Source organism: Canis lupus, chromosome 5 (genome assembly GCF_011100685.1).
Source record: "Canis lupus familiaris isolate Mischka breed German Shepherd chromosome 5, alternate assembly UU_Cfam_GSD_1.0, whole genome shotgun sequence".
In the NCBI taxonomy this organism is placed as follows: Eukaryota; Metazoa; Chordata; class Mammalia; order Carnivora; family Canidae; genus Canis; species Canis lupus.
The window spans coordinates 41,712,284-41,725,092 of NC_049226.1; the positions used below are offsets into that span (position 1 = coordinate 41,712,284).

The following is a 12,809-nucleotide window of genomic DNA, read 5'->3' on the forward strand; positions in this document are numbered from 1 at the left end:
CTCTTGAAGATAGAAAGCATGTATTGTTTGTGGGTTAAAAGCCCAGGCAGGCAGGGCAAGGCCGCCTGACTTGTATCCTCCCGACATGGACACTCGCTCCACCCTGGGTGGCAGGTGCAGTCTACTGGTGCCAGGGCCCAGTGCAAGGGAAGCAGGAAGAGTCTGAGAGTTCAGGCAGAAAAGGCTTTCTGAGCCGCCTGTCCTGGCACTCCGAGTGATGAAATGGTATCATCCCCTTCATCGAGCCCTGGTTACATGCCAGGTGCTTTTCCACACCTTCCATATGCTCTCCCTGAAGCCCTGACTTGCTCGGAGGAGGTCCTGTCACATCCCCACTTCACAGATGAAGCTCAGGCTACAGAGGTGACAGGGGAGACCCAGCTTGTGTTGTTAACCTCCAGAGGGTCCTCTGGCCCCTGCACCCAAACTTAAAGACACAGGGAGCCACAGCCTCCGCCTTGGTGATGCTGGGGCCTGTGGCCTCTCTCGTGTCCCCCCTCAGCACGCAGCGGAGAGAAAGGCTCAGTCCACGTCGGTCTCCTCTGCCTACTGCCAGCAGTCTGTTCTGGACATACAGCTGGCATTAGGCTGTAGCCAAGAGTCTAGCCCACTGGCAGCCACCTTGGAAGCTGCTCTTGGTGGACTGGCCAGTTGCAAGACCAACTGATCATCCTAGATTTTCTCCTGCATACACGTGAACAGGAATTTTTTTTTTTTTTTTTTTTTTTTTTTTTTTTTAATGGAGAAAACATGGGGCACCTGGATGGCTCAGTTAGTTAAGCAACCGACTCCTCATTTCAGCTCTGGTCATGTTCTCGGGGTCGTGAGATCAAGCTCCCATTGGGTTCCGTGTTCAGTGGGGAGCCTGCTTCTCTCCCTCTGTTCCTCCCCCCACTTGCGCTCGCTCTAAAATAAATAAATCTTAAAAAAGAATGGAGAAAAGATGACATAGTCTTTTATTTTTCTCTACGTGTTTAAGTTTTCCCAGGGGCGGGGAAAGAATGGTGCTGAGGGTGGGTAGGTGTCGTGGGTTGAGAAAGTCCCAGTGATGCTCGTGAGGTGGTCAGGGATGTGAGTGGCATGTGCACGGGCTGCAGGGGCCGAGGGCTGTGTTCCCAGGACTGGCTGGGCCACATGGCCCTAATCTATGACGTCACTGCATTCTAGGCTGTCCAGTTCATTCTGCATGTGGTCAATGTACTGATTGATCTCCTTGACTCGCCTGCGATTCCTCATGATCTCATTCTTGTGGATCTAAGGGGTTGAAACCAAAGCCTTAAGTCAGACAGTTGGCTTATATGCTCTCACCTAGTCCAGTCTGGGGGGAAAAGGAAGTCGGTCTGTGAAATCTGCATAGTCGTGTCCCTCATGTACTGTGAAGTCTCCACGTTCTAAGCATCTATGTCTTTGAGGGGGAGTTAGGGTGGGTTAGCATGTGGGTTCTAAAGTCTGGAGGGTCAACACTGTCTTTGGCGGGCAATTCTACCCTCCTTAATTTTACTTTATTTCTTATCACCAAGAATACTGGCCACCAGGGGAAGCTTCCCACTCTCCATGGCTGGTGGCCTGCTGGAGCAGGGTAGCGCTCACTCACCGTGTCTACTAAGTGCGTACACCAAGAGTTGGCCCTGGTTACCAGCTCATCTTCTCGATTGTCGATCTTCAGGAGGTGGATGTCATGCGATGCCCCAACAGCATTAAAGATCGTATCTTTGTCAACAAAAAGCTGGTGAGCAAGAAAAATCAAATGGGCATGCGTGTGTGTCTTGTTCCCCACCCCTGGGCACCAGGTCAGAGGGCTGAAGAGAAAGGGCACAGCTGAATGTCTCCTTGTGGGTGGAGGCAGCTGCCAGGCCCCCATGGAGAGCCCACTTTTGTGTCAGAGCATGTTTCTTACCGCTCATCTTCTAGAGACGCCTCCCAGACCTGAGCTGCAGCAGGCCCTATGGGGAAGGGGCCCACCCAGGCATTGGCTTTGCAATACTAAGTTGGGAGTGTCTTTTCTTCAGGGCCAAGGCAGGTGGCTGTTCCCACAGTGGTTCTCTCCTGCTTGCCCTCAAGTCTGATTTGCCTGGGCAGCCCCGGTGGCGCAGCGGTTTAGCGCCATCTGCAGCCCAGGGTGTGATCCTGGAGACCCGGGATCGAGTCCCACGTCGGGCTTCCTGCATGGAGCCTGCTTCTCCCTCTGCCTGTGTCTCTGCCTCTCTCTCGCTCTCTCTGAATGAATAAATAAATAAATCTTTAAAAAAAAAAAGTCTGATTTGCCTGAAACCTGCCCGTCGGGTGGTAAGTGTGAGGCTGGCTGAGGGTCTCGAGGCTGCTCTGAGGCCAGAAGGCGCTGTGAAGCTATGACCACTCACCCCACCCTGTCTTTCTCTGTTAACAGTAACTTCTCCCTTGGGACGACTGGGTGGCTCAGCCATTGAGCATCTGGCTTTGGCTCAGGGCGTGATCCTGGGGTCCTGGGATTGAGTCCTGCATCGGGCTTCCTACATGGAGCCTGCTTCTCGCTCTGCCCATGTCTCTGCCTCTCTCTGTGTGTCTCTCATGAATAAATAAGTAAAATCTTTAAAATAAAACAACAAAAAATCTCATTAACCTCTCCCCTCCCATTAACCACATTGAACTTTGGATTATACTTGGGGTCTCCTGCCATCTTGTTCCCAACCTTGTAAAAATTAGTTGAAAATGACCGCCCTCTACCAGGCCTGGCTGGGTTCCGGGTGTCTGCACAATAGCTGTGGTGTACCTGGCACAGTTGGAAATCAAGTGGAATCACCTCCCAGAGCAGAGCAAGGCTGCTTACACTTTGAAGAAAGGTACTTTGTGTGAGGCAAAGGACCTGAATGTTCTACATTGTAGAGAGGATTGCAAGCAGATAAATACTTGGTTTCTTTCTTTAGTATAGTAGTGATTAACTTAATAGTCTCCAAAATGTGTTCTATGGAATCTTTTTTTTTTTTTTAAGATTTTATTTATTCATGAGAGAGAGTGGGGGGGCAGAGACAAAGGCAGAGGGAGAAGTAGGCTCCATGCAGGGAGCCTGATGCAGGATTCGATCCCAGGTCTCCAGGATCACGCTCTGGGCTAAAGGTGGCGCTAAACTGCTGAGCCACCCTGGCTGCTCTGTTCTATGGAATCTTGAGATATTACTCTTTCTGTAAAAAAAGTTTCCTTTCGGTCAAATACATTTGCGAAAGACTTGCATACTGAGGCCCCTTCTGAATTTTACAGGGCACAAAAATGAGAAGGCTCTGGAACGTATAAACTCTTTTAACTTTGTCTCTCTTGGTTTTCCAGTTTATTTGGCCACAGACTTCTTTTCAGGGTAATGCCTGTGGGATGGTGGTTTTTGCACAGAATCCCATGTAGAAAAGCCAGGCTAGCTGACGCAGGGAATGGGCACCCCGGGGGCCAGCAAGCACGACCACATGGGAGAAATGACAAGAAGTCATTAATCTTCTTCTGTGCAAGAAGGTCCTGGGCCAGACTCTGGGAAGGGCTCGCAGACGTGTATAGCCTGCCTGCCCGTGAGCTCCAGGCAGCCTACTCTGGAGTGCGTCCTGGTGATGTAGAGGTAGCCACAGCCACATCCACTCATCACCAGGTGGTCCTGGTTCTTCATTTTAAAAAAAGGGTCATAGTGGCTTTCCTAAGTTCCTGGCTCCCGAGCCACCCCCCTGCTCTGAGTCACTTGCTGGACTTCACAGAGGTGAAGACACAGCCCTCAAGGCACATTTATTTCCAAGCAACTTCTTGGGCTGGGATGCCTTTTGAGAAGGGCACAGCTGGTGCCCCTCCCCAGGACTGCCACCATGCTAGGCCCCCAGTTGCTGCCCCATGCCCCCATGGGATCAGATCATTCTGTCACACCTGCCCAGGGCACCTGGTGACACTGAACCCCACGTCACCACAGAGAAACAAGCAGAGATCCCACCCTTGCTCAGCTGATGAGACAGGGACCTGTGCTGCCAGTGCTCCCGCCCAAGGGGGAGCCTTAAGGTCCGCAGCCACTCTGTGTACAGACTGCTGGCCTGGGTCACGTCCACCGTCACCTGAGCAGACTCTGGGGACTTGCAGGTCCTCTTTGTGCTCTGGGCCTGAGCGCTGGCTCTGCCATCGCAGCTGGACGGCCACATGGCTGTTCAGAGCACCCCGGGAGTAAGTCTGACCCCTGGCCCCCTGCACGCTGCTCACTGCGGCATGAGGCTCATGGCTCTGAGCCCCAGTGGGGGGGAGTGGCAGCCACGCCTGCGGCCACACTGACCTTACCATGGCAGCTGTGGCTGCCAGCGCCTCTCCCACTCCCTCCCTCGCTGCCAGCGCCAGGCTTTCTCCTTGAGCCCGTGCCTTCTGCTCTGCCTTCCAAAGCAGGGAAGGACTTCAAAGAGACAGATTTGGCCAGAACTGTGGCATGAGCTGATCATAATCACTCAACTGAATGAGAGGACTTTTAAAGAGTCTCCTCAGTGGGACTTTTTTTTTATCGAGATCTGCTCATTGATAATCAGATAAGAGAAACCAGACTTTTTCTTCACTGAGGGCCCTATTCACTCAGATGAGTGAGACCTCTGAGTCAAACCACCTGTGTTCACATCACAGCTCTACCACTCCTACACTGTGTGTCCTTGTGAGGGTTACTCTGGTCTCTGTGCCTCAGTTTTCTTGTCTGTAAAAGGGAACCATAATGGTACCTATTTTACTGTGTTGATGTAAAAATTAAAAGAGCAAATATGTGTCCGGTGCTTCTCAGACAGCCCTCAGGAGGCCCTCAGTAAATGCTAGTTATTTGTTGTTGTTACTACTTTTACAATCAGGGCATCCCCCACTCTGCCCCGCCCCAAGAACAATATCCTGCTTTGTTGCTTCAGTGTAAGGAGAACTTAGGGCGCCTGGGTGGTTTGGTCAGTTAAGTGTCCGACTCTTGATCTCAGCCTGTCTTTTTTTTTTTTAAGATTTTATTTATTTATGAGAGACACAGAGAGAGGCAGAGACATAGGCAGAGGGAGAAGCAGGTTCCCTGCAGGGAACCTGATGCGGGACTTGATCCCAGGACCCTGAAATCATGACCTGAGCCGAAGGGAGGTGCTCAACCACTGAGCCACCCAGGCATCCCTCAGCTCAGGTCTTGATCTGAGTTGGGGGTTCAAGCCCTGCATTGGGCTCCATGCTGGACATGGAGCCTACTTAATAACTAAGGAGACCTACACCACAGTATTAAGGTTCTGGTGATGTCTCTCCATGCAACTGCAGGCATTTCCCAAAGGCCAAAGCTCTCCCTGGCCTGCAGAGGGCAGGGCGTACAGTGGCTTTGCTGGCCGCCCTCATGAGGCCTCGAGGGTAGCACTCAACACCAGTCCTGCCAGAAAGCCCAAGGCAGAGCCCCATTATCTTAGTGCCTGGGGCCATGAGCCAACCCAGAATGCCGGCAAACGCCAGCTTATCGTCTACAATGAGGGGCACAGGCTCGGCATCTCTCAGGCTGGAGTCTCAATTCAGACTCTGGTCCTCTCAAATGGTGTCATCTTGGGCAGTTTAACAGACTTCTCTGAGACAAAGTCTTACCCTATTTTCTCATCTGTAAATTGTGAATGATAACAGTACCACCTTTGTAGGGCCCTTTGGGGGAGATAATATGTGAGCATCAGGCTTCATTGCCTTGACAATGGCAAGCCTGCAGGGAGTGGAGCTCCATGTTTCTAGCCACTGTGGTCAGCCTCAACCCAGTCAGTGGGTACTGAACCTTCCTGAAGCTACAGAAACAGGTGTCAGATGGTGCCAGGCATTGTCATCCTGGCAGGAGAGAGGGCTCGCCACCGGAAGCACCAGTCCAGCCTGCTTGCCTGCCAGAGTTTCGGGGTCCATATTTTTCTGTGTCCCGGTTATTAGGGAGGGGTGTTTTAATCCTGTGCCCACTAAGTGTCACAGACCTGGAAACTGTGCCATGAGGGAGCTCCATGACTCCTCGATGGTCCATCTGGGGTCTAACAGAGTGGGCTCTTGGGGGACATCTGATTTCAGGGCTCAGGGGGAGTGACCGCTCCTTGTGTCTGGTTAGTAAGAGCATTTGACAGGTGTTTAGGGAGGGAGGGCTGGCAACACAGTGGCCCTGCCAACAAGCTGCTGCCCTGGGTGCCTGTCTCAGCCCCCAGACAGGACTGCTGGTCTCTGTCTGCCAGACTTAGCCAGAACCTGACAAGTGGGGCTTCATGAACTCCTGGCACTTGGGTTGCCCTGTGGCTGTACCGTGCACCACTGCTGGCACCGGCGAGGTACATGGTGGTGAAGAGGCCATCTCGGCCTTCCCCATGAGCCTGGATTTAGTGTGAAGAGTCATAGAGCAAATCAACACACACATGATAGCTTGTAATTTTAATAATGCCCTGACAACGATAAATGGTGTGTGTGATAGAGAGATGGTGGTTTCCCAGGAAAGTGATGAGGGAAGGCCTCTCCGAAGAGCTGCCATTTGGGCTGAGAGCCAAACAAGGAAGACCGAGACACCCGGAGACCAGAGGGAAGGGGACTGTCTGCTAGGTGGAATATCAAATGAAAGGAGCAAGCCTGGGAGCCTGGGGAAGGGCTCCGAGGCTGGGGCGAGGGGAAGAAGCCAGGCTCGAGGGTCTGGTGGACTACAGTAAAGTGAAGTGCTTAATCCAAGGGTCACAGGAGGCCATTACTGTGTGGTACAAAGTCACAGAAGGATGAGGTTTGGATCCCAAGGATCTCTGGCTGCTGCGTGGAGAACAGCCTATAGAAGGGATGTAAGGAGACAGTGGTCCAGGGAAAGGACAACATGGCTTGGTCTGGTGCTAACATGGAGGTGAGAGAAGCTGAGAAATGGGGAGTGGAATGAGTGATGAAGGAAGGAAGGCTCCCGACAAGTATCTGGCCTGTGCCCCTCCCTAGAGACATGACATACAACCCCACTGCACCCCCACTGGACCCTGATGCAGGAGACCCGGACAGCCTCCCCGGTGAGCAGCCTCAGGAGCTCGGCCCCTGCTGCTGTGGGACTACCCACCCCTGGATGGGCTGGTGGAAGGTGGGAAGCAATGGGCCAATCAAATGGTTCTCCCGCTGTTCCAACAACCTAGTAATGCTGCCTATCAGACATTCAGGAAGACCTGCCTGTGAAGTCTCAGAACTTAACCTGTGTTTGCAGCTGCCTCTCTCAGAGGCTGCCAGAAGCCCCACAGAAAGACTTTGGGGGTGGGGGCAAGCAGTTTAGCGCCGACTTTGGCCCAGGGCTTGATCCTGGAGACCGGGATCAAGTCCCACACTGGGCTCCCTGCATGGAGCCTGCTTCTCCCTCTGCCTGTGTCTCTGCCTCTGTGTGTGTGTGTGTGTGTGTGTGTGTGTGTGTCTCCTGAATAAATAAAATCTTAAAAAAAAAAAAAAGACTTTGGGGAACTAACCTGTTGGTAAGTTGAAACAACTCAATTATCATGAGCCCCTCTTTAGATGGGCCCCACTGAGTGCCCACCAGGTGTTAGCTTGTTGGCCTATTTCATCTGCCAAGCACTGTGCAAAGGAGGTCATTGTCCCTTTTGCAGGCGAGGAAACTGAGGCTCCAGGAAGCTTTCAGGCTTACTAGAGCCACGGGAGGTGGGGCCCGGGGACTTTGTTCTTCCATCTGTCTGTCCCTCAGCGGCCCGCCTTGCCCCCCCCAACCCTGCCCACCACCCGGCCCACTGGGGACCGAGCCCCGCCTACAGTGCTCACCGGGCGCAAGTCATCAGGCAGGTCCTCATCGACATCACCCTTCAGTATCTTCTCGAGAGTATTGATGGAGATCTCTAGGAGCTTCTCGTGGTGGTGGTTCTCCAGGTCCCGGCACTGAGCCATCGTGTGGCCAAGTTAAGCAAAGGCCAGGGGTGGAGTAGGTGCCCCTGCAGACCCTCCGAGGGCTGGGCCGCTGAAAGGCAGAAGGGTCCACCCGCAGGTGCCAGGGCTTCACCACCTTCACAGCCTGCCATCCACATACAGGAAGCCCCAGGACCACTCCGGTCCACCCCTCATGCACCAACACCACACTGCCCATGGCTGACCCTTGGTGCCCTGTCCCCTCAGAGCCCCTCAATCCTCCACATCTCTCCCTCCCACCGCCTCCTGACTGGACAGCGAACCGAGACCTGGTCTCCCAGCTCTAGCCCTTTCTCCCCACAGCAGCCAGTGTGCTCTTAAACACGTACCTAGACTGGACCTCATCCCTCCCATGCTCACCACTCTCCCGGGCTTCTGACTCTCTACTGTGGCCTAAAGGCCTCGTCTTAGAATCTCTCTGACACATCCTCAGGGCCTTTGCACAGGCTGCCTCTTCTGCCTGGCTGTCCTCCCCACTTTTCTGCCTTGTCCCTCAGGTCCACACTCGGGTTCTCAGGGGACCCTGGCCTCTGCTTACTTATTGCCTCCATAACTTCTGTCCCCTTGCAGGGATGTGGGCCAGGGAGGCAGGACCAGGAGGTTACTTCTGGGGTACAGCACAGTAGTTTGCCCCCTCCCAGCCCCCAGGCAGGGCCCTGAATTCAGGTAGCAGAAGGGTTGGTCAGGACCCAAATGTTGGCTCCTCACCCCGACAATCTCACTATAAAGGATTTGTCAGTGTCTGCAACATGGATGTGGCCCTACTCCTGGGGCGTGTGTTCTTGTAACCCAGGAGGTCTACAGGGATTCTGGGGTGTGGCCTCCCACATCCCCATGATCACTCATTTGAGAACAAATATGTCAGGGCTTCTACTGCAAACAGGGCCCCACGCAGCAGCCAGTCTAGGCATCCAAACCTTTACTTTAAAAAGGCATCATTGTTCTGAGGGTCGGGAAACTCCCTCAGACCCTGTGGAACATTCTATGAACATTCCAAGCGGTTGCCAAATCTCCATCTTTTGAAGGTGAACTTTTTCCTCAGTGAAAAACTGGAAGTTTTACATTCCTCTGGTCTCAAAGGTGGAGGGTCCCACCAAATGGGATCCTATGATGGGTCTGATATCATCCTGATGCAAGTATAGATCTCTCTCTGTAAATCAGCTGGGCTCAGGTATTGCTGGGAAAAAGTGAAGTATGATTATAGAGCACTGGCTTTTTACCCATCTCTGCCAACATGTTTAGGACATTGGTGGCAGTGGGAGGGGGTAGGTGTGACCCCAAAGGTGGCCACCTGGAAAGGGACTACACTTATTTGCATCCTGTTTAGTTCATGAAAGAGCTGTACCCTTCTCTGCCTTTTGTTAAAAATGCAAGCGCCTCCCCTGGCTCCCCTGGTGTGGGCCAGGATAACCCCCCCCCCCCTGCTTCCCCCCCCCCCCCCCCGGGGCAGGCTGGGAGCCCCTCCCCATGGAGGGTCATCAAGGAAAGGATATAGGCTTTGCACATTTTCAATAAAGAGTGCCACCAAGTCAATGATGTTCCTTTCAAACATGTTTATAGTCTCCTGGAAACGACAAAGAACACAGTTAGCCTGAATACCTAGACATGAACCTGACTGACCTAGCATCAGAGCAAAAGGTGTTCCTTAGAACTTAGCAGGTGCCTCCTCTAATCCCAGACCTTCAGGGTAAAGACCAACCACCTTAACCTTCCCAGGTAGATGTCTATGAACTGGCCTTCTCTCCTGACCTCTTTCTCATGGCTGTGTCACTCTCAGCCACTTCATCTTACTCACCACCCTTCAAAGGTTCAGTGCAAAGCTTCGTCCAGGCCTTTGCACATGCTGGGCCCTCCGCCAGGAATACTTGTTCTGGTCTCACCCTCCGACAACCCCCCTCATCCACACACAGAGCTAACCTCCCTCCTTTGGGCTTCTTAGTGGCATGTATCCATCACCTCTGGAGGAACAAGGGAGAAAATTGCTAAGAGCCACACCATGTGGATCACTATGCCAGCTCCACCACTGTGTGTAACTTCCTTGGGCCTCAACATCCTCATCTATGAAATGGGTTTCCTTTGTAGTAGCTGTCTCATGGAGTTGTGAAATTTATTTATTTTTTTAATTTTTAAGGTTTTATTTATTTATGAGAGGCACAGAGAGAGGCAGAGACACAGGAAGAGTTGGAGAAGCAGGTTCCCCACAAGGAGCCCTACACGGGACTTGATCCCTGACCCCAGGATCATGCCCTGAGCCGAAGGCAGACACTCAACCCCTGAGCCACCCAGGTGTCCCTGGAGTAGTGAAATTTAAATGTGTTACTTACTTCACCCAAAATGCTTTGCAAGGTGCCTCAGTAATGCTGGCCATTACCCCCAACCACTCACCACGAGTGCAGCTGCATGATGGCTTTCTACCTCCCTCTGATGTACCCCACGGGGCTGCATCCCAGTGCTTAGCTGGGCACCCAGGCCTGAATGAGACTTGAGTGAGGGAGCCATGGCAGATGTGATGGTTAGGCCTGCTCCCCTGTGAGCCCCCAGGATGGGTCATGCCTCTGATCTACCATGGACCCAGGGGGCCTCAGGGTACACGAAGGGCATCGAGAATCTACAGGAGCCTGAGGACTCTCTGCAGACCGAGCTGCACATTTTTCAAATATGTGTAAACACTGTTGTGATGAATAAAAATAGAGTCCTTTGAAAAGCATGACTGCACCTAACAGCTTTCCAGTCACTGGTAATACTAGTATGCCTGACCATGCACAGGTTCTGGGGAATTTCTGGCTGTTGGAAAAGGACCCTCCCTGCATTTAACAGCGGGGAACTGCCGCCTGAGCCTCCCCTGATGCTCCATGAGCTGCTTTTTGCAGCACTCGAGCATTCCCCAGTGTGGAGCAAGCATCTGCCCTGTGCCGTGATGGGGAGATCTATCCATGTCGGAGGTGTCACTTGACATGTGAGGAATTGATTAGGCGCTATCTCTCGGCCCAGCCACGGCAGCATCCAATGAGGTTCAATTCATCACGGCCCTTCAGACTACCAGCCTTAGCTGCCTCATGAACACAAGTCACTCAGGCTATAAGGACTTCTAGATAGCAGCATGCTGCCCTGCCACGACTTTGTGCTGAATCGCAGGCTCCTCGCATGGCCCTGAGATGTGGCAAATACAGGCTGCAATGCGGAGGAGCCTTTGTTCCATCCTAGAGCAGGGGGCCTACTATGTTTCTCAAGCACCCAGACAGCTTCTTGGGTCTAATAAAAAAACCTCTCCCTGCTGTGGCTCTTAGGGGGTGCATTCCAGAGGAATGAGCTCAGCTCGCATGCTGCACAAGAATCACAATCTGAACAATTGGAATATATTAAAAGCAATATTAAAAGAAAACACCGGAAAAAAAAAAAAAAAAGAAAGAAAACACCGGGCTGATGAGCAAAGAAAGCTTTAGTCTGCCATGCTGAGTCGCACTGGACATTTCCAGCAGAGGAGCACTCGGGAAGGCTCCAGCTCGGGTATGATTTGGCAGCTGAATCACCATGTTCCTGCAAACGGGCCTGGTAGGGCATGATCACGCCACATCTGAGCCCCAGGGACTCAGCCTCACCTCCAGCTGCTCTACCAATTGCATCTCCAGTGTCATGAGCACGTTGAACAGCTCCGTGATGTCCTTGCCATATTCCACTATCTTCATCTCGAAGTTGGTCAGTTCAGACTCATCTCGAATGGCATTTAGACTCTGGAAACAAAAGCCTGTGCTATAGGAATCCATGACCAAGTGTAGTTAGTTAATGACAGGCGACAGTTGGCTTTGTGGGTGAGAACTTAGACTCTGGGGTTGGGCTGTCCAAGTTCAAGTGTCAGCTCTGCCACTTGTTGGCTCTGTGAGCTTGCAGAAGCTGCTTCCCCTCCCTGTGCCTGGAGGCAGCACAAATGCTGGCACTGGTTTGTTAACTCTGGTTTTCATTAGATGTGGCTGGGCTGGGTGGAAGAAGCAGTGGCTTCAGGGTCAGGTGAACCTGAATCTGAATCCCGTCTGGGTAACTTATAAGCAGTGTGACCTGGAGTGTGCTACCTTCATTCTCTAAGCTTTGGTTTCCTCACGTAAAGGGGGAGAGAAGTGTGTGTGTCACAGAGTCCTGGAGATTAGGTATGAGCTCTGGGCTCAGCAGGGGCTTGGCTAGCAGAGTCTCCAATCAAAGGCCCATGGCAGGTACAGGTAGAGGGACACTGGAATAAAGGTATAGTTGTTAGGAAACCAGTTGGGCCCATGGAACACTCCAGAGCTGGACTGTTTGTAATGAGAGGGTGCTCATGGGTTGGAAAGTACCCTGGGGCCCAAGCCTGGCACTGAATTCCAGCCATTCACTGGCAAACGTCCTGGGGGCTTTACTACCAGATGCACCACCAACTTGTTTCTGTTGATATATGGTATTAGTTGGGAAGCAGGACAGAGTAACTTGCCACAATTCAGTGTGAAGAATATTTATAATCTTGGCTACCTCATAGGGAGAAAAATCAGGTTCAATCCCTACCTTGAACCTTACATGAAAATGTATTTCCCACAGAGGGAAGACTTAAATGTATAAAGTAAAGCCATAAAAGTACCAGAAAGAAAAATGAGTGGATTTTAAGAAATAATCTCAAGTGAAGTCCTTTCTAAGTATAACCAGAAAAAAGACTTGATAAATTATACTCCATAGGGCAGCCTGGGTGGCTCAGCGGTCTAGCACCATCTTCAGTCCAGGGCATGATCCTGGGGACCCGGGATCGAGTCCCACATCTGGCTCCCTGCATGGAGCCTGCTTCTCCCTCTGCCTGTGCCTCTGCCTCTCTCTCTCTCTCTCTCTGTGTCTCATGATTAAATAAATAAAATCTTAAAAAAAAAACAACTTAAAAAATTATACTCCATAAAAGTTTTAAAATTCTGAGTGGCAAAAGCACCCTAGAC

The 12,809-nt window shown here is 52.0% G+C and overlaps 1 protein-coding gene across 6 annotated transcripts in view; it reads right to left on the minus strand.

Moving 5' to 3' along the window:
* Window positions 1–933: 933 nt before the first annotated feature.
* The window catches only part of DRC3 (dynein regulatory complex subunit 3), a 34,832-nt gene continuing 22,956 nt past the window's right edge, over window positions 934–12,809 (minus strand). For 4 of the 6 annotated variants that reach the window (XM_038537100.1, XM_038537102.1, XM_038537099.1 and 1 more), the window contains 5 exons: window positions 11,466–11,597; window positions 9,360–9,430; window positions 7,726–7,849; window positions 1,595–1,726; window positions 934–1,254 (listed from right to left, as the gene is read on the minus strand). In XM_038537100.1, the coding sequence (XP_038393028.1) occupies window positions 1,141–1,254; window positions 1,595–1,726; window positions 7,726–7,849; window positions 9,360–9,430; window positions 11,466–11,597 (573 nt within the window). In that variant the 3' untranslated portion in view covers window positions 934–1,140. Of the gene's footprint in view, window positions 1,255–1,594; window positions 1,727–1,897; window positions 2,218–7,725; window positions 7,850–9,359; window positions 9,431–11,465; window positions 11,598–12,809 lie in introns of those variants that run through there. The other 2 variants (XR_005359591.1, XM_038537103.1) reach the window with 2 other exon arrangements.